The 20,193-nt window shown below is 45.8% G+C and overlaps 1 protein-coding gene across 7 annotated transcripts in view; it reads left to right on the top strand.

Annotated features, from left to right (window-relative positions):
• The window catches only part of TANC2 (tetratricopeptide repeat, ankyrin repeat and coiled-coil containing 2), a 160,174-nt gene that overhangs the window by 76,782 nt on the left and 63,199 nt on the right, over positions 1–20,193 (top strand). For all 7 annotated transcript variants that reach the window (XM_056512115.1, XM_056512113.1, XM_056512112.1 and 4 more), the window contains 2 exons: positions 3,061–3,209; positions 10,462–10,648. In XM_056512115.1, coding sequence (XP_056368090.1) covers positions 3,120–3,209; positions 10,462–10,648 — 277 coding nt within the window. In that variant the 5' untranslated portion in view covers positions 3,061–3,119. The remainder of the gene's footprint in view (positions 1–3,060; positions 3,210–10,461; positions 10,649–20,193) is intronic.

The raw sequence follows: 20,193 nt of genomic DNA, 5'->3' as shown, positions 1-20,193 counted from the left end.
GTTTTCAAGGAGTAATCTGGACATTTATAAGCACTTATGAACTCCATCCTGCTGCATGTGATGCCTACAGAGGTGTTAGAGTTGACCCTTTCAGAAATCCAAAGGGTATTTGTAGGTATGACATCTGAGAGAGCTGCCAGGCTCTGTGGAATTGCTCCTAAATGGCCTAAATCAGGTAAATTCCAAGGTGAATTGCAGAGATTTGCTGACGTATTTAAAGTGGGTTGAATTTTTTGAAGGGGGGATCAGAGGTATTAAATTGCTTGACAAGCTCAGGTTGTATTCTTCCTAATTTTCATTTTTGCAGTTCAGTCAAAGAAAAAGTCATTAACTTAAAAAGAGGCAGAAGTAGATGGAAAGTATGGGGGTGTTCACTGCTGGAATCTGCTAAAATTATTTAAAATAAAGAGAAAAAGGTATCTGTGTGAGCCTTAGGTATTTCCACTCTTTCTGAAATGTCTAAATAATTGAATTATTGTTACTAATGGCTTGAGAGTAACATTTGAAGTTTGCTCTTGCAGCGTCTGATGCTAGAGGAGCTCTTGGGGGGAGGCTCGTGGTGGAGCTGCTCCGTGTCCTCCCACATCCTGGGAGCCCCCAGCCTCGCTGCTCGCAGCCCCGGCCCATGGATCTGTGGATCCGTCGGTCTCTGCACTCTGCCGTGTCTGCCTCATCAGGCTTTGCACACAGCCTGCCCTGCCTCAGGCTGTGCCTCTCCCTGGAGCACTGACCCCTCCAGGCCCCTGCTCTGATCTCCTGCACTCTCCCTGCCCACCCAGGCCGGGCTGGACGGGTCTCGGAGCAGCCTGGGGTAGGGGAAGGTTCCCTGCCCGTGGCAGGGGGTGGCACTTTAAGCTCCTTGGTGGATGGACTTTAAGCTCCCTCCCATGCCAGACCTTTCCATGACTGTGTGAATTACAATCACAGACTGGTTTGGGTTGAAGGGACCTCGAAGATGTTGTGGTTCCAGCGTGCTGCCATAAGGACTGTTATTAAAGCATAGAATTATTATCCCCTATATCTTCATTGTACCTACACAATGACTTAGGGTAAGCTTGTAGTTTTCTGTATTTTACAGGTGAAAGCCAGGTTCGTGTCCCTTGGAGATGTTTTAGGGGTAGCTAAAGAAGCGGAGGGTTAAGAACAAAGTTAAACTCAACCTCCAGTGAGTGAATTTTGGTTACGAGTTGTTCCCAGCACTGAGCCAAAGGAAAGTGGCTGTGCCCTGTGCCCTGCAGCTGGGCACTCCTAAATCCTTTCAGGTGGGCAGTGCAGAGGTAGATCCAGCTGTCCCTTTCTGCCCAGATGTGTAAGTCAGCATCATTTGAATATTTTTAATATCGTGGTTGTGAAGACAGAATGGGAAATGCACAATAAGCTGTGGAGCCATATCCGGGGAATGGCTTTTACCAAAGAAGGTAGTCTGCCTTTTTAAAGAAATGAATAACCTTGGAAATAAAAGTCTGTCTAGTTTTTATTTTACAGAAATGTCTCTGTTCTGGCTTGGGCTCCTAGAGCCAGTAAGTGCCCACAGATTGGCTGTGGGTGGTCAGCAGTTCCACAAATTGGGCCATCCATCTAAATTTGTTTCTCTTCAATCTCTCGGACTCACATCGGTGTTGGTTCAAGCAGTGCAGTGGGGATTCAATAACTTACGTGGACCTACTGTATCATCCGTTTTCATAGCAGTGAAGCCATGGTGCAAGGACAGCTCCGAGTGCTCCACTCCCAGAGCTGGGGGTAGAGGAATGCAGTTGTGGTTGCACGGGAGATGCTCTTGGGTTTTTAATTTGCAGTAGTGCAGATCCAAAAATTGCTGTAAACTTCTGTGAGCTATACTCTGTGAGGGTAAATGGGAATTTATGGAAGCAACTGGCTTAAATTTCCTGAGATTTTTGTGCATATCCCAAATTCTGTGATTTGTGGGTTTCAGTTACAGTTACCAAAACGCAGTATTTTATTTGAAGTTGCATCCCTTTACTGTTGCTGCAGGCTGAGTGCTGGAGGAGCCCAAACCAGGGCAGAGCTGGGAAATGGAGATGGGCTCTTTTCCAGATTGTACATTATCAGATGAATAATTAACTGTAGACTAATTGAAAATCCTAATCAGTCTCCTATAACTGCACTAAGCACAGTATTACTTCAGTGTAATGTGGTAAGAAATTGACCTTCAGGCTTTAACCCTACTGCTGGTGTGAGCAGGAAGGAACTTGACTTTTGGAACCCAAATTACATGTGTGATAGTACAAGTAGAAAAACATCCACAGACTTTTGATACAGAATTAAAGGGATACAGAAATGCTGGTATACATGCCTGGCCTTTTCCTGGTGTGCATTGCGAGCTGGAAGCTTGTCCGTGCTGTTTTCCATACAGGTGGTGGGAAAAAAAAACAGAAAAAATTTTTAGGAATGTTGGTTTTGGCCTGTTTTGTAGACTTGATGGGGAATTGGCAGGCAGGCTACTTTGTGGCATGGCCAATAGGCTGAGTGCAGAAGGTGAGTTTTATCTGGAGAGACTTGATTTCCATATGACCATGAATGTGTTGGGGACAGCAGGTGAACAGTGGAAGTTGCACATGTGTTTTCTGTTCTGATCTTCCCTGTTAACTGCTCAGTAGCACAGGCTGGTTGCTCTGCAGCTCGTGGAGCACCTTCCAAATGGCTCTCGTAGCCTTGTCTTCCCTGTGAGTAATTTGGAGGCAATTTCTGTGCCTCCAGGAAACAGAGGGAGGAGAGAAAACACTCTTTTCTCCAGTGCTGGTCCAGAAAATCTTGTTCCCTGGTAGCTCTGGTGCTTCTGCTACTGGGACAAGATACCTGGGTGTGTTTCCATGGGAGGTGCTGAGAAAATAACAAGTAGTGAGAGGAGAAGCAACAGTTAACATTGGAGAGGACTTGTATCTGTGTTACATGACCCAAAATTAATGAACAGCATGGAATGGTAAAACAGACTTGAAAACCCAGATATTAAGGGTGCACAGCAGGTAGTTGTTTTGTGTTGGTAACACCCCTGAGCAGCAGTGAACAATTCCTGTCTGAATGTGGTTTTCTTCTGTTCAGGTGATACTGAGCAGGAGCTGGGACCCCCTCCGTCCGTAGATGAGGCAGCGAACACACTCATGACTCGCCTGGGCTTCCTCCTGGGAGAGAAGGTCTCGGAGGTGCCGCCAGGGCCGCAGTACAGCATGGAGGTGCAGGACGAGAACCAGGTATGGCCCCTGCCTGCCTCAGCTGTGGCAGGACATGGGCTGGGAGCGCTGGGGGTTTTGGGGGGGGGGATTGGCTCCTTCCATGGCAGCCAGGTGTCTCCTAAGCATGAAATCATGGTGTTGAGGTAAAGGTTGTATCTCCTCATCCTGCAGTGACTCATCCTTACAGAACAGCAGGCTGTGGTTCAGGGATCAGCCATGTGAGACAGCTTCTGTTGTTTTTCTGTTTCTGCAAATGTAGGAGTGGGCAGTGTTTCTAATCAGATTATAGTGACCAAAATAATCCGTACTTGCCTGGCATCTTCGCTGTGGTATTTCAGAAGTACTTCAGTAGTGTTACATAAAGACTCACAGTGTCTGCAGAAGGAAGAGGGAAATAGTAATAGCCTGATTTTACAGATAGTCACAGTTCTTGCTCGTATTTGCCCAACAAGGTGATTTCATATTTGAAAACAGATAAAGAAGGCAAATTATAAAATCTTTGTTGTGATGGAGCTTGTTACAACCCTGGCTGGCTGGAAAGCTTTGGGGCTATGATACAGATTTTGTAGGAACTGTCTGAGCTTGAGTTTCTCCCTCTTTCTCCTCAGGTATGGACAATTTGCAGTTTTGCTGAGACTGAAAATAGGAGGCCTTTCCCCCCCACCCTTTTTTGTATTTAAATGGACAGATGGACAGTCCAGGATGTAGCTGAAGAGCACAAAACTCAGCAGCTACTTCCAGTTCTCTATTCTTTTGTCATTGGGGGACTCTGCATGAGTCACTCAGATATTTAACATAAATGTGATTCAGAGAACCTGAATTCCTTAAAAAGAGAGTCAGTGAAAAGTGGCCTGTCCTCAGCACAAAGCAGATGTGGACCTGTTGGAGCAAGTCCAGAGCAGGCCACAGAGCTGCTCCAAGGGCTGGAGCCCCTCTGCTCTAGAGCCAGGCTGGGACAGCTGGGAGTGTTCAGAGTGGAGAAGAGAAGCTCCAGAGAGAGCTCAGACTGCCTTAAGGAGCTCCAGGAGAGCTGGAGAGGGATGTTGGACAAGGGATGGAGTGACATGAATGGCTTCCCACTGCCAGAGAGCTGGGATAGATGGGATATTGGGAATAGATTGGAAATTGGGAAGCAATTCCTTCGTGTGGGGTGGTGAGGCCCTGGCAGGGAGCTCAGAGAAGCTGTGGCTGCCCCTGGATCTCTGGAAATGTCCAAGGCCAGATTGGGTTGACTGACTAACACAAGACATGATTTGTTTGATCTCCTGCATGAGCTAGCTTGATTGAGAGCCAAGAAATGTGATTTTGTAAAGTTTTTTGCCTTTAACACATATGTTACACTTTTAACACTTCCCATTCAATTTTTTAAAGCAAGTTGTGGATTTAAAATGGACTGTACTATACATTGGGCTAGAAAATATCCTTTGAACAGGCGCCTGTATCAACTGAATACTTCAAAGCCAAGCAGAGCTTTCTACTATAAATGGTTCCTTTTGTTGTTACCTTTTGACAAGAATTAAAGTCCCATCTTTTCTCTAAAGCCGAAGATGTCTTTGGAGAATAAATAAAAAAATCTAAAGAGAAATAGCAGAGACTTGTCCTCTAAACTAAATTGGTATCTTGGGCTGTGTGCTAATTTTTGCATGAAAAAGTTTTCCAGGGCCTTTGAATGCTATTCATGTCTGGGAGAAGATTAAGAGAGGCTGGTTCCTCAATTGCCAAGTTAATTTTTTCCTTCCTTTGTAAGCATCTCCTGATGTCAGCACTTGCCTAGAATCCTCAAGGTTGGAAGTGACCTCACGAGGTCAGCCCATCCCTGCACCCCTGGATGCAGTGCAGCTGTCCCTGGATCCAGTGCAGCTGTCCCTGGATCCAGTGTAGCTGTCCCTGGATCCCGTGTAGCTGTCCCTGGATCCCGTGCAGCTGTCCCTGGATCCAATGTAGCTGTCCCTGGATCCGGTGCAGCTGTCCCTGGATCCCGTGCAGCTGTCCCTGGATGCAGTGCAGCTGTCCCTGGATGCAGTGTAGCTGTCCCTGGATGCAGTGCAGCTGTCCCTGGATCCAGTGCAGCTGTCCCTGGATCCCGTGTACCTGTCCCTGGATGCAGTGTAGCTGTCCCTGGAAGCAGTGTAGCTGTCCCTGGATGCAGTGCAGCTGTCCTTGGATGCAGTGCAGCTGTCCCTGGATGCAGTGCAGCTGTCCCTGGATCCAGTGCAGCTGTCCCTGGATCCAGTGTAGCTGTCCCTGGATCCCGTGTAGCTGTCCCTGGATGCAGTGCAGCTGTCCCTGGATCCAGTGCAGCTGTCCTTGGATGCAGTGCAGCTGTCCCTGGATCCGGTGCAGCTGTCCCTGGATCCAATGTAGCTGTCCCTGGATCCGGTGTAGCTGTCCCTGGATCCGGTGCAGCTGTCCCTGGATGCAGTGCAGCTGTCCCTGGATCCAGTGCAGCTGTCCCTGGATGCGGTGCAGCTGTCCCTGGATCCAGTGCAGCTGTCCCTGGATGCAGTGTAGCTGTCCCTGGATCCAGTGCAGCTGTCCCTGGATCCCGTGTACCTGTCCCTGGATGCAGTGTAGCTGTCCCTGGATCCAGTGTAGCTGTCCCTGGATCCCGTGTACCTGTCCCTGGATCCAGTGCAGCTGTCCCTGGATCCAGTGTAGCTGTCCCTGGATCCCGTGTACCTGTCCCTGGATGCAGTGTAGCTGTCCCTGGATCCAGTGCAGCTGTCCCTGGATCCAGTGCAGCTGTCCCTGGATCCAGTGCAGCTGTCCCTGGATCCAGTGCAGCTGTCCTTTCTGTAGAATGAACCTTCTCCATCAGCCTCTCCTCCTCCTCCTCTGCATCAGCCTCTCCGGCTCAGCCCCAGCCATCTTTCATTTCTGGGGCTCTCCTCTGACTGCCATCTCCCACTGGCTGTCTCAGCAAACAAATCCTGTCCAAGCTAAAGCTGCTTCTGAATTGCAGCAAACTTTGGGAAAACATCTCCAGATCTCCATCCCAAACCGAATTTCTTCCATTACCCTATTTCTAGTCATGTTGAAAATCACACAATGGGATTTGCAAAGATTAATTCTTCTATTAATCATTGATTAATTAAAATCTGATTGAGCCTTTGATGAGTAGTTTGCACTTGAATCTAAAAATTAGAACAATTTTTTTTGTTTTAATGTGTTAATTTATGTGAGCTAAGCAAATAAAACATTCTTTGTTTCAAAAGCTGCTGCTTGTTATTCCAGCCATGCTTTGCCTTCTCAGGGAAGACAATAATTATTTGCCATCTCACCAGTGCTTAAGCTGAAAGGAAGATAAGGAATAGGAGTTTTGCACTGAACCTGCCCAATCTGTACATCTCTATGCTGCCTTTTCCCCCAGTTGCTTTATTTTGAATATATCCAAGAACATATTTTCTAATCCAGATTGTAATAAAATAGTATGTTTTCTGTGCCTTTAATCATCATTTCCTTAATGGGAGATCCCAAATACTGAGGATTAAATCCTTTTTCTCCTACTTTTTGGGAAATTCTTTCTAACTGTATTGTCTGTCAGAGTAGCACAAAGGATATTGAGGCTCTGGCAGAACAGAGTCATTTTTCAAAGTTCAGTGAAAATGTGACAGATGAAACAGCAGCAATAATAATACAAAATGTTCTGTCAATGGACATTTATATTTAAAATTTGCACAGAGGAACATTTTTCTATATCAATACAAAAATAAAACGTGTCAATCAATGACAAGTGATATACTGTGTTATTTCATAATTTCCAGTTGCAAGGAGCTTCTTCCTCAGGAGCTGCATTGATAACACACCAAATAAAGGAACATCTATCACTTCTGGCATTTCATGAAACAATAGTTTTTGCAGCTGGAGGGAAGATGAGTGTACCATCCTTGCACTGAATTTTAATTTGCTTTAAAGTGCAATGATTTCTGTGTTTTAAAGTTAGTGGATGTTATTTTGTACTGAGATAAGTTTCAGTGGGGATTTGTTTAAAATGACAATTAAGAAAAAAGAAATAGAAAAACCCCACCATAAAGAATTTATAATAGTAATAAAGCTTTACATACTGAAAGATCGCATGTGTAAGCTGATAGATTTTTTAGATGCTGTAGTTTGAGATTGGTAGGTGCTTCTGGAGATCCTCTAAACCAACCTTCTGTTTAGAGCAGGGCCAGCTGAGATTGGGTTGCATTATTTCCCACCTGGATTTCTCTGTACAATTCTGGTGCCCCCAACAAAAAAAAGAATATGGAACTGAGCAGAGCTGGGCAGAGGAGGAGCATCGCCCCCTGTCCCTGCCAGCATGACTCTTCCATATGCACCCCAGAATACCCTTGGCCTTCCTTGTCCAAAGCTCCCTAATTAAATTACTTTATACTTGATGTAGTTCATTGGACTGTCAGTGAGTTAAAGAAAATATTGGGAAAACCTGATTAAATGGCTCAGGTGTGCTGATGGAGTCCCATCAGCTGTGATAAATCAGAAGACAGGCCCACAAGCCAAACAGCAAGCCAAAAAGAGCCCTGCATTACGTTATATTAATAATAACAATAAACCCCGTCAATTTTAAAGGAAAAAAATAATGGAATATTTTCATTGAATGTGACACACAAGTAGTTTTTAATTTGGCCACTACAATGAATGAGCTGCAAATAATTTTGTAAAATTAAAAGCAGATTTAGAAAAATCAGTGGTGTATTTAGACATGCATGAAAAACTTGCAGTATAAGGAGACGAAAAAAGTTAGTGGAGAGAGAAAGCGCGTGATAGGTGATGTAATGAATGTACGAAACCAGAATATTCAGAGAGCCAAAATTACTGGAGCTGTCAGCTTGCCTGCAGTTCCTAGAAGGCACTGGGGGAGAAGGAGAAGTACTGGTAAGTTCCTAGAATGTGAAAGAATGGAAAATACAATAACTGGATTTACCAGGCACATTTGAAATTGAGTGGAGAGAGGAGAGCGTTGCTTTGCTTATCGCAGGTACTTCAAGAGAGATGAGCACGTGCCAGCAGCCACCACATGCACTGCAGTTATTTTAGTCAGTGGATCATTGAGGTTGGAAAAGACCTCCAGGATCATCAAATCCAGCCTTTGACTGAATCCCACCGTGTCACTAAACCGTATCACAAAGTGCGCATGGACCTGTTGGAGCGCTTCAGGGACAGCGACTCCACGACCCGTTGGGCAGCCCATTCCATTGCCTGACCACTCTGTCAGCCAAGGAATTCTCCCTGTTACCCAGCCTGAGCCTCCCTTGGCCAGCTTCAGGCAATTTCCCCTTATCCTGTAGCGTGTTGCTTGGAAGAAGAGACTGACCCTGATGGATACCACGAGGAGATTATGAATGAGCATGGGAATTCTCAGGCAGTTGATGTTCTGCTGTGCTGGAGTGTCTGTGTTCACACACGAGCCCGGGGCAGAGCTGGGACATTGGCACCGTGGCCCTGCTTTGCTGATGTGCTGGTCCATGTTGGGGATATTCTTTAATTAGGCTGAGATGGATTCAGGTCCCTCTGGCGTGAGAGCAGAGCTGTGGGGTGGTCAAGGGGCTGCCCCATCCCCTCTGCCAGGGCTGCTCTGTGTTGCACTCTGAGTAAGGATTTTTACTAAACCTGTGGGAATATTTGGACAAAGTAGGTTTTTTCCTGGTAGCTTCATGTGGTAGCTGCCTCCTAATATAAAACATGATTTTCAACTTTAAAAAAATCCCTCCCAGGCATTTTTAAAGTTTCAAATATGTAATAGAGAGGAGGAAAAAAAATGACATGTCAGGCCTGTTATGCAGTTTGCAGATATGATGCTTTCTGTGGTCTCCTTCAAATGCCACAGAGAAGGGGATACAAAGCCACACAATTACATGGGGATACTCACAAAGAATAAAAGAAATCTCATTTAACCTAATTCCAGATGGGGAATGAACCTCTGCTGTTCCTTCCTTGGGACCAGGCTCACTGTACAGGGAGTGAAGTGCTGCCTGCTGAGCCCAGCTTCAGCCAGCTGCAGCAGTGCAGCAGAACTGGCTGTGCTCTGCACTGTCCCCTGAACTAGGGAGACATGGGATCACCACCCCCTGCAGAACCTGAAAAATGAACTCGAGGGAGGATCACGTGCTGAAACTCCCATTTATTAATGGTCACTTTTTGCCCATCCTCGAGGGGAGAGGGACTGACCCTCCTGGAGGACTGGCTCCTCCAGTGCCCACCCTGTGAGTGGGTGCCTGTTCTGTCAGTCAGTCCCGTGCAAGGAAAGTGTTGAAGTTGCCCATTTATTTAAAAAGAAAATGTTTCTGTGTGTTTCAGTGTAAGGGTGATGTGTACACAAGAAGTCACCTGCACCTGCCAGCCCCCTTGACCCTGCATAGCAGTTTTGTGCCCTGCAGAGGCTCCAGGACATGTCTTCAGCAGGGAGAGCGTTTTCCAGGGGAGCTTCTGTGTCTAGTAGCCTGTGGTTAAAACAAGGGCTTTGTCATATATCAGATTGAGTTCAAGAATGATTTTGGATTTTTAATAAATCCACCTCCCTGCACAGGATTAGATGGATAAACTCCTCGAGGTTCCTTGCACACAGTATCCTATAGGATCTTACAAAAATCACTTTTAAAATAGCATCTTCTTTGTGCTGCTTTATTTTCTATATTATTGAGGGTTTGTTTAAACTTCATCTGGTGGGGGAAGCATGCCTGGGCAGGGAAGGGCCATCTGGTATCTAGATAAGGGATCTCTGTTGTTTTCCTGGAATGGAGGAGACATTTGTAGAGCAAAATAGAAACTGCAGCCCCAAAGGATTCTGAGCGGATGGAAATGGCCCAGAGGTCTTTGTAGGATTTCCTGGATATGATGATTGTAGATGTAAGTAAAGGTGAGATCACACTGTGTGGTTCCCACCCCAGAGCTCTACACTTCATCAGAGGCACAGAATTTACCATTCATGGTTTTTGCTTATTTGTACTTTTTTTTTTTTTAAGCTTTCAGTTCAATGCTAACGAACCAGTCAAAACTCCTGATCAAGTATGGGATCAGGCTTTTGATAAATACTGCTATTTATGTCTCCTGTGGCTCCTACTGAACATGGAAGCTGGGATCTCTGAAGCATGAAGGAGAAAATGAGCCCGGTGTCTGCCACAGGTGGGGGTGGCCTAGTGGATGTTTTCATTTTTAACTGTAGAGCACTTTTTAACCTCACCAGACAGAGCAAATCCTCAGGTGTGAGCTACAGAAAGCGTTCCCCCCCGGCAGTGCCCGTGAGTGATGTTCTGTGCCTCCCGTTTTGCAGAGCTCGGCGGTGACGCAGCGCATCAGCCCCTGCTCCACGCTGACCAGCAGCACGGCCTCGCCGCCGGCCAGCAGCCCCTGCTCCACGCTGCCGCCGGCCAGCGCCGGGGCCATGGCCAAGGACTGCGGCTACGGGGCCGTCACCAGCCCCACGTCCACGCTGGAGAGCAGGGACAGCGGCATCATCGGTGAGTGCCGGCCCTGCCCCGCCCCTGCTGCTGCTGCTGCTGCTGCTGCTGCTGCTCCTGCTCCTCCTCCTGCTCCTCCTGCCTCCTTCTCCTTCTCCTTCTCCTTCTCCTTCTCCTGCTCCTGCTCCTGCTCCTGCTCCTGCTCCTCCTGCTGCTCTTCCTGCTCCTGCTCCTCCTGCTCCTTATCCTCCACCTCCTGCTCCTGCTCCTCCTGCTCCTTCTCCTGCTCCTGCTCCTCCTGCTCCTCCTGCTCCTGCTCCTCCTGCTCCTGCTCCTCCTGCTCCTCCTGCTCCTGCTCCTGCTCCTCCTGCTCCTGCTCCTCCTGCTCCTTCTCCTGCTCCTCCTGCTCCTTCTCCTGCTCCTCCTGCTCCTCCTCCTGCTCCTTCTCCTGCTCCTCCTGCTCCTCCTGCTCCTGCTCCTGCTCCTCCTGCTCCTGCTCCTCCTGCTTCTGCTTCTGCTTCTGCTTCTGCTTCTGCTTCTGCTTCTGCTTCTGCTCCTCCTCCTGCTCCTCCTCCTCCTCCTGCTCCTGCTCCTCCTCATCTTCCTGCTCCTCCACCCCTGCCATGGCAGGGACACCTCCCTCTGTCCCATTGCTCCAGCCCCAGTACCCAGCCTGGCCTCAGCTCTGGGCTCCTGTGCCAGCCCTGTCCACCCTCACAGGGACAATTCCTGCCCAATATCCCATCCAGCCCTGCCCTCTGGCAGTGGGAGCCATTCCCTGTGTCCTGTCCCTCCATCCCTTGTCCCAGGTTCCTCTGCAGCTCTCCTGGAGCCCCTTTAGACACTGGAAAGGGCTCTGAGCTCTCCCTGGAGCCTTCTGTTCTCCAGGCTGAACAGCCCCTGCTCTCATAGCCTTGCTCCAGAGCAGAGAGGTTCCAGGTATGTCATCAACTCCATGACCTCCCCTGGATTCACCCCAGCAGTTTCATGTCCCTTGTGGACCCCAGAGCTGGATGCAGTGCTCTGTTTAAGTAGCATTATTTATCTGTGTTTGCTAATTAGGGAGCTGGTTTTGCATTATTCAGGTTAATACTGCAGTGACCAAGGTGATCTGTACTCCTCCATCTTCCTTTCCTCATAGGTAAAACTACATAGGAGTTGGTGAAAATTGGGATGTATTAGGTTGATAACTTTGCATCAATTAATTTACTTTTCAAACTTGTTTAAATGGTGCAAGAGGAAGCCTTGGGCAGGAGCTGAACTAAATTATCACAAATTTCAGTGGACTTCTGTAAATGCTGTAGCAGGTTTATAATTTGAATGATCTGTGGGTTGCACGTGTAAAGAATCTGGAGAAAATAACACACAGAGATTAATTCTGTTCAGTAACTGTACGAGCACAGTGGGAAAACATTAATGTTTGTATGACATCAAACAGGATGGTTGTCACTTTATGTCTTTGCCACATGTTCTAGGTTGAGTATTTCCCCAGCTTAAGAAGATTTTATTTTACCAACAATTTATGTAGTGTTAAAAAAAAAAAAAAAAGAAAGAAAGGCAAGTTGATAATTTAGGGAGGTTAGTTGCACAAGTGGTTAACATTTTGCTTGAGTGATCAGGGAATCTGGGCTTAGTTCAGCTCCTGGATGCCGCAGCAACCCTTGCAGCACTTCTGCCTGCGTGATCTTAAAATGCAAATGGGTGAGCTATTCTGAGCTGTGTGCCAAAGTAGGTTAATGAATCCTGGGAAAAGTCACTGCAGTATCCCACCCCCTTGCTTCCCTGCTCACATGTCCCACCCTCAGAGCTGCACCTTCTCCCACATCTGGCCCCAGAGCTGGGCTGGGCTGGAGGGTCACGCTGAGTACAAGTGGATGTTTGATCCCAGCTGGGTCCTGCCTGTGCCCAAGCTGTCAGTGGGTTCTGAGAGGTGATCAGAGGCTGAAAGGATAAAAATATAGTTATGAGAGAAGGTAAGCCAAGAGGAGAGGTAGAAGCAAGTCAGCCTGTTCTCCTGGATGCCACGGAATCTTTTCCATGTAAAACAGAATGGCTAGTGAAAATCCTGACCTGACTGTAACCTCTGAATAGCTTCTAGGATTTTTTGGCTCTCACTGTGTCAAAGCAGCCAACTGTTAATGTTCAAAAATCTGCTACTGAAAAGAAAACTGGTCAGAGAATCATGTGTTGCTCTGGGGGAACTTTGCACCTCACAGCCCCTCCAGTGTGAGCTTGGAAGCTTTGCTGCTGGAATGCAGCAGAATACAGGAAAGCCTCCACCAGTGTTAGCAGTCCTTTGGAATAACCAGCAAACTTTCCTTGTCAGTGTGCAAAGCTTATCCAAGCAGTGTTCAAGCAGCACTTTATGTCATTAACAGCAATCTCCTAAGGAATGGCTGTTTTCCATGTGGTCTCTTCCTGTAGAAGTGTGTTCATACCCCCCAGGCTGAAATGGGGCCACACATTTTCCCTGTGACAATCTGCGCTCTGTTCCCTGCTGAATTGTCGGGGGATCATCCTGTGCAGGGACACAGGTATGAGGGAAAAGCAGCTTAGAAGGGAAAGCAGGGAGAGGTGGAAATCCTCTGGCCCTTCTGCTGCAGTGAAATGCAGGTCTGGTACCACATGGACCAGATGTCCTCACTTAGATTTTGTGGATTTATTTGATGGAAAATAACATAAATAGGAGCCCTATCCCCTCCTGGGAGTCCCTGGCCTGTAGCTTCTTCCAATTACTCACTTTTTGCTATTTTTTTCCTCTTACTCCTGGAGCTTTTACCAAGATGCTGCCTTCTACAGATGTATGCGTTTGTGGGTTAAAAATAGATTTATTAATAAATTGGCCTAAGCACCTGCTAAGCAGAATAGATGCTGCTAAGCAGAATAGGTGCTGCTGACAATGAGGCAAGATGGATTTGTTTCCAACTTCATCTGCTTTGAGAAGGGAACAAAGGGCAGCTCTAAAGGACATCAAGATAGATTTAACTCAGGTTAAATATTTTTGTGATCTTACAGTTAAAGCATTTGAATTCTGAAATTCTCATCAGTATTATGAAATGCTGTGTTAATAATGAATAACATTTCTGAGAATTACAGATCTCTTTTGAAATCTCAACATCTAGTTGGGCTCATTCCCCAAAGAGGACCTTCCCGAAAAATGTCTCGTGTCAGTGATTGGTGAGCTTCTGTTCGTGTTGTAGCTGAAGGGGATGATGGTTCAGGAAGTGAAAAGGGAGATAACTTTTCAGGTTTCTCATCAGCACTTGAGCCAAATCAGTGCAGGCACAGCATCCCAACCACCCAGACCACACCATCTGTGTGTACACACAAAAGGACACTGTCTGTCAGTCCCAGTTCCATTCTCTCTCCATTTCATTAAAAGGAGAGATAAAGCAGAAAGCAGAGTTGTACATGGCAAGTGGTTCATGGTTGATGTTGGGGTGAGAAACCACAAAGTCATGAAACACTTCTGCCATCCTCTTGTTAAACCACTGAGGCATCAGGGTTTATGTTTAAGCCCAAAATCTGGTTCATAAATCCTGAGAAGTTAAAAGGTCAGCAACAGGTACATTACTGGGGAAAAAAAAGGGGAAGAAAGAGTTTAAAGCTGAGGAGAGTGCTCAGAACAGATGGTAAACTCTGAGATTGACTTTGGTTTGTGGTCCAGTAGATGAAAAACAAAACAGAATGAAAAACTGAAGGAAAGAATAAAGTGAACAGGCAGCTCAGAAGAGAGCTAAGGGAAAGGCAGCACTTTCAGCTGCCACATTGTTATTTTGGATATTGTAGTAAGTGGCTTTAAGTAAGTCTTTAATGTTTTAGCTGGTAGTGGTGTGAGATTGGATGGGACTCAGCTTTTGTTTAAAGAGCAGCAAGATTTTAACCTTCATGGTTATGGAAAACTTCACAGTAATCCAAGCTTGCCTGAAAAGTTAATGCCAATTAAATAAACTCCCTCCTCTTGTCCACATCCCCCCACACGTCTCCTTTCTGCTTTCTTGTTCAAATCTCATAATTTTAAAACCAGTTTCAAGGCATGGTGGGCTTGAACAAAGGAGCAAAATTGCCATTGCTGATGCTAAAGAAGGAAAAAAGGGTAACTAGGAAACGGCTATTGATGAGACAGGCAAAGATAAAAAAGGATACAAAAGGTGAAAGATGGACAGTACAGAGAAAACGTTGAATCAAGAAGGTGATGGACACTGATATGGAGTTAAAGGGATGCGTGTGTGCATTTCTTCTTGTGAAATTTTGACCTTTCAAAATCCATAGGTTGGTTGCCTGGAGCTGGCTGTTGTGCCCCAACAACCCCAGCCAGCAATTGAGCACTGGGAGAGGATCAGAAGGGTAAAAGTGGTTTGAGATAAGAACAAATTAATAATAGAAATAGAAATAGAAATAGAAATAGAAATAGAAATAATAATAATAATAATAATAATAATAATAATAATAATAATAATAATAGTAGTAGTAGTAGTAGTAGTAGTAGTAGTAGTAGTAATAATTATAATGGCGGCATTAAAAGGAAAATAACAAAAAGAAAAAACAACCAAAACCCCCCCAGATAAACAAGCGATGCAAATGACAAACAATTGCTCACCACCACCCACCCAATGCCCTGCCAGTTCCCCACTTTCAGGTAACAACTGCCCCTTTCAGGTGGTTGTAGAGAGCAGTCAGGGCTTTCTGACTCTTTGTGTCCATGGACCTGCAGAGCCTTCCCAGCTCCGTTACCTTCTCTGGCCATGCTCCAGCCCCTTCCTGAGAAGGCTCAGCAGAAAGGGCCAGGCTGGGCAGGGTTAAGAGCCAGTGGCTTGTGGCCACTCCTGCAATTCTAGAAGCCATTGCCTTGTGCTTTTGTGCCTCTGTGTTGCAGAGATGTCACTCCAGATGTGCACGTGTGCTCTGTAAAAGAGGTGTGTTTAAATAATAACATGCGGCGGGGGCACGGGTGATGTTTTGGTAGAGATTACTAAGGTTGCTACTTCTGTATTAGAGTTGGATCTTTTTATCACATTTCTTTCATGTTTACGGTAGTGGACTGTGCTTTACAGCATTAATTTCCTTGTTTCTGCAAGTATCAAACTGCACTTTGCTGAGCTGTTCTGTCTCACAGTGCAGGGGTTGGGTTCAGGAGGGTCTTGCTCTGTTGCAGTGCTGTTTTACCCAGACCTTGCATTTCTAGCCTGAGTAGCAGCCAGGAAGGAGCCCTGCAAGGCAATCATCCCATTTGTCATCCCATTCTTTGTCCCATTCCTCATCCCATTCCTCATCCTGCTTGTCAGCTGGTGCAGCAGGGAATTCAGATCTAGCACAGAACAGATTGAGGGTTAGGTGATGCTACTGTCAAGGTATTTTTCATTTTTTTTTAAGACCTTTGCGTGCTCATCATGATTTATAACACCCCCAGGCCTGACACAGAAATGGCTTTACCTCTTTAATCTCTGTCTATTTGTGGGATTGTTTTTATTAATTAAGCCAGTGATCTTAATTTTTTTTTCTGCTCTTTAAAACCACTGTTGAAAGGGAAGTTAAATATCCAGCAAGTGGAGTGGGTTTTGGCCTCAAGCCTTGAGCAGGACAGACCTCAGGGGTTTTGGGTTTTTTTGTGTGGAGGTGCTGTAAACTCACTGCCTGCTGATGTCCAGCAGAGAATAATGTTCTAAAGGTGCCAAGGTTTTTGGAGCACAGACCACATGTGACTGCCCGAGGCTGCCGCCTTCTCTTGGGAACGCTTTGGCCTTACACTTTCTGCCTGCCAAATTTGTCTGTTTGGCAGCTGGAGTGGTTGGGGGTGATGTGGCTATATTTAGGTGTATCCTTCTGTGGCTGAGTTTATAGAGGCTTATGTAGATGAAGGTAAAAAATTTATTTCACTCCTTGCCAACTTGTGCATGTTAGCTGGGACATCTCTAATGGAATGAGGCAAGTGATGGCTGAAGTGAAATGAGGTTAATTCGGGCTGGGTTTGTAGCTCGTTGCAGTGTAGCATATGAAAGCTCATTGCTTTGCTGCAGTTATTGCTTTAAATAAGCAAAATCCCTGTTTCTTACTTGAGGCGCTATAGATCCTTATATATAATAAATGTTACAGCTGTTGGTCATTGTCATGTGGGACCTACAAAAACTGCTTCTCCCACAGTTCATGCTGGAAGGTGAATGTAAAGGTTGATGTTTTCTAGGCACGGCCTTTGCCTCGAGGAGAATTGGATGGGATGGTAAAAATTTCCTCATGTGTTTGACTAGAGACACATTTGGTTGAAAACCTCCCAGGGCATAAGCCAACTTGCAACCAAATGAGAAATAATATTTGTGGCCTGTAAATACACAAAACTGTCTTGAGAAGTGTAGTCTTTCTATAGTGCTGAGGTGCTATCTTGGGGGGCTGCTTCTGCTTCAGTTCAGCTCTGTTATTTCCCCAAAGAAATAAAAATATTTCACCCATGTTACTTGCAAAAAGTTCTAATCAGAGCTTCTGTTTCCAAGGGAAACAAGCCATGTTGGAAAACAAAAGTTTGACAGAGGAAACAGGACTAAATCTTGAGTGCTCAAAGCAGGGTGGGATTGTGAAGTGACTGCAGCCCTTGTGGAGCGTGTTCCCTCCTGGCACCACAGCCCATGTGCCTGCAAAGCTGCTCGAGGCTGGGGCAGGTGGTGCTGCTGCTGTGGGCGGGTTGGGATCACGGGGACAGAGATTCAGCAGATCCAGGGAAAAGCTGCAGACAGAGTTGTGGATGGGCACCTCACTGCCTGAGCACTCATCCAAGGGGTTTTCCATGGGATCTCATTCATGGTGTTTTCCAGCAGTCACATGATCTGGATGCCTCGAATTCTGTCAGTGCTCACATTGAACAGTGTGAGACTGCGCCAGTCTATAAATATATAGATCTGTATGCACACGTCTGTATTTCAGGCCTTGTGGTATTCCATTGGTGCTACAGAGAACCTCAGCTGTTTGTGCACATCAGGTTTCTCCTGTTCTGTGTGTAACTCACACCCTGTCCCATCCTTCTCCGTCCCTGCAGTCTCCTGTTTGCTCCCAGCACGCACTGTGCTGGTGTGATCCAATGAAGCAGGGCCCAAGCATGGCAAGGTTCTGATGTTTTTTCCCCAGGCCTGTGCTTTTTTGTCTGGATGTTGGAGAGCCTCAGATGTTTTCTGGAAGCATCTCAAGTCCCAGTGGGTTCCTGCCACAGCACCCCCAGCATGTCCCATCAGTGCCCTGGTCCCTTGGAGACTGGGGTGAGAGATCTGCCTCTCTGCACATGGCTTAAGGACAAAATTCCTGCTCTTTGATAGATTTGAGTTCATCAGTTCATCTCCTCCCAGTTTAGAACATGCTGTCAGTTCAAAGGTTGCATTTTTTTGAACTTCTGATTAATGAGGTGTCCTTGTTTTTAAAAATCATAGAGTGGTTTGTGCTGGAAGTGACCTTTAAGGACCAGCTAATTCCAGTCCCTTGCACTGTCCCCAGGTACCACATCCACATGTTTTTTTAAACATTTCCAGGGATGGTGTTTCCATCACTGGCCTGGACAGCGTGTCCCAGGATTTCGCCATCCTTTCAGTGAAGAAATTTTTCCTAATTTCCCCTTCACCTTAGTTGGTGCAACTTGAGGCTGTTTCCTCTCATGCTGTCAGAATGGAATGGAAAAGAAGGGAATGGGCATGGGCATGGGCATGGGATAATGGGGATGGGGATGGGATAATGGAGATGGGATGGGATGGAATGGAATGGAATGGAATAGGACTATTGCAGTGTGAAGGGACCTACAATGATCACCTGATCCAACTCCCTCACCATTTCACAGCTGCCCAGATCTTTGCACTTTCATTGTATTTATCTGCCATCTTGACGTTCACAACTTTTCTCCCCCAAATATGACTCTGCATCTTAGTAGTTGCAGATAATGTAAATTTTCTGAAATGATCTTTCTGAGATACGCTTTCTCCTCTTGTCACTGTGAAGCTGTAGTGTCTAAGCAGCTCTGGGGGTCACACTATGGGAGATGTGCTCAGCACGTCAGCTTATGTTACTGACTCACAGCTAACCTGATGCTTTGCTTTTTAACTAAAGTTAAAATTATTTCTGTGTAAAATAGCTCCTAGAAAAGATTAAATCCATAGAGCCATCATTTCGGCATATGTAGCAGCACTTAGATCATCCAGGGCTGTTCAGCAGGTAAATTAATCCACAGGGAGCAGTCCTAAATACCTGATTCAATGACGTGTTTGCACATAAAACATCTTTAGTGTAAACCAGAGAAAATTATGTTTAAAATGAACACAAATTGTTGATTAGAAAAAGGGGCAGCAGGACTTAACAGCTCTTTTTTTCTTTTTTGTTGTTTCACTTAGAGAAAACTTATTTTGACACATGGTTATTTTGTTTTTCCTCAGTTTCATGTGCTGGAAGATGGCTGATGTCAGCTGCTGATTTGTTTCTACAAAGACTAATTAGACACATACTGAGATAGGCATTTAAAATTAATGGATTCTAACAGAGCAATGGGGTTTTTTTTCTGTGAACAGAAAACATGGCATGCCTTAGCCTGCAAACCCAGTCTTTGAAATGGAGTTTTTTATAGAGAATAATTTCAAACATATTTCTCAGACAATTTGAGGGAGCAAGAGAAGTGTGTGAACAGTTGTTTTCTGTTTTTGCCTAATTTTCTTATCCTAAATCATAAATATGTTTACCTGACAGCAAGTCTATGTATAAATGCCAACAAATAAATGCAAGTTCTTAGCAGATGCATGTGTTGGTTTTAAATTTCAAAATAAGCAAGCAACTAAATTTTGGAACATTTGATGGAATGCAAAGATACTGAACCCACTCCCTAGAAAGAAACCCAGTAGTGACGAAGCCATTGAAGTAAGGCTGAAGGTTGAAGCTGTTGTGGAATGTTAGGATGGATAAAGAACAGCTTTCCCAGAGAAGCTGTGGCTTCCACTATCCCAGATTGCTCCTGCCCTCTTCCTGGAAGTGTCCAAGGCCAGGCTGGGGACGGGGCTTGGAGCAACCTGGGATAGTGGAAGGTGCCCCTGCCCGTGTCAGGGGCAGCACGGGGTGTTTGTAAGGTCCCTTCCAACACAAACCACTCTGTGATTCTCTGACACACTCAGATGAGCTGCTGTGAGTGCTGGGACCTTGTCTCACTGGCTGAGATTATGAACTTGAAGGAATATATTGGGGACTAAAGATGGGAGGAAAGTCAGTAGCCCAAAGGGATTTACAGCCAGGGGTAACTATGCTGGGATCCAGAAGAGAAAACACAAATGGGGAGAACATGGGGATGTTCTGGGTCAATTGAGTGTTGTCACTTCCCAGTAGGAGAGTCAATATAGCAACAATCCTCATCCCCAGTATAGGGAAAACTGAGTGGATTACAGTTAAAGCTTCATAAAAACTTACTGTCAGTCAAATGAGATAAGGGATTCAGTCTCTGAACCAAACTCATCCATGGGAGTTGGTTCTTCAGGAAGGTCAGTGGAGGCTTCTCTTGTCAAAAATTGCAAGATCTTGCAAACTTATGCAAACATTTCCTGGAAATGGAAAGGTAGAAACTATGATGCCAATTAAAAGGTATGAGGAGCCATGGTAAT

The sequence above is a fragment of the Oenanthe melanoleuca genome, chromosome 27 (assembly GCF_029582105.1).
Source record: "Oenanthe melanoleuca isolate GR-GAL-2019-014 chromosome 27, OMel1.0, whole genome shotgun sequence".
In the NCBI taxonomy this organism is placed as follows: Eukaryota; Metazoa; Chordata; class Aves; order Passeriformes; family Muscicapidae; genus Oenanthe; species Oenanthe melanoleuca.
This window is presented reverse-complemented; position numbering and strand designations above follow the sequence as displayed.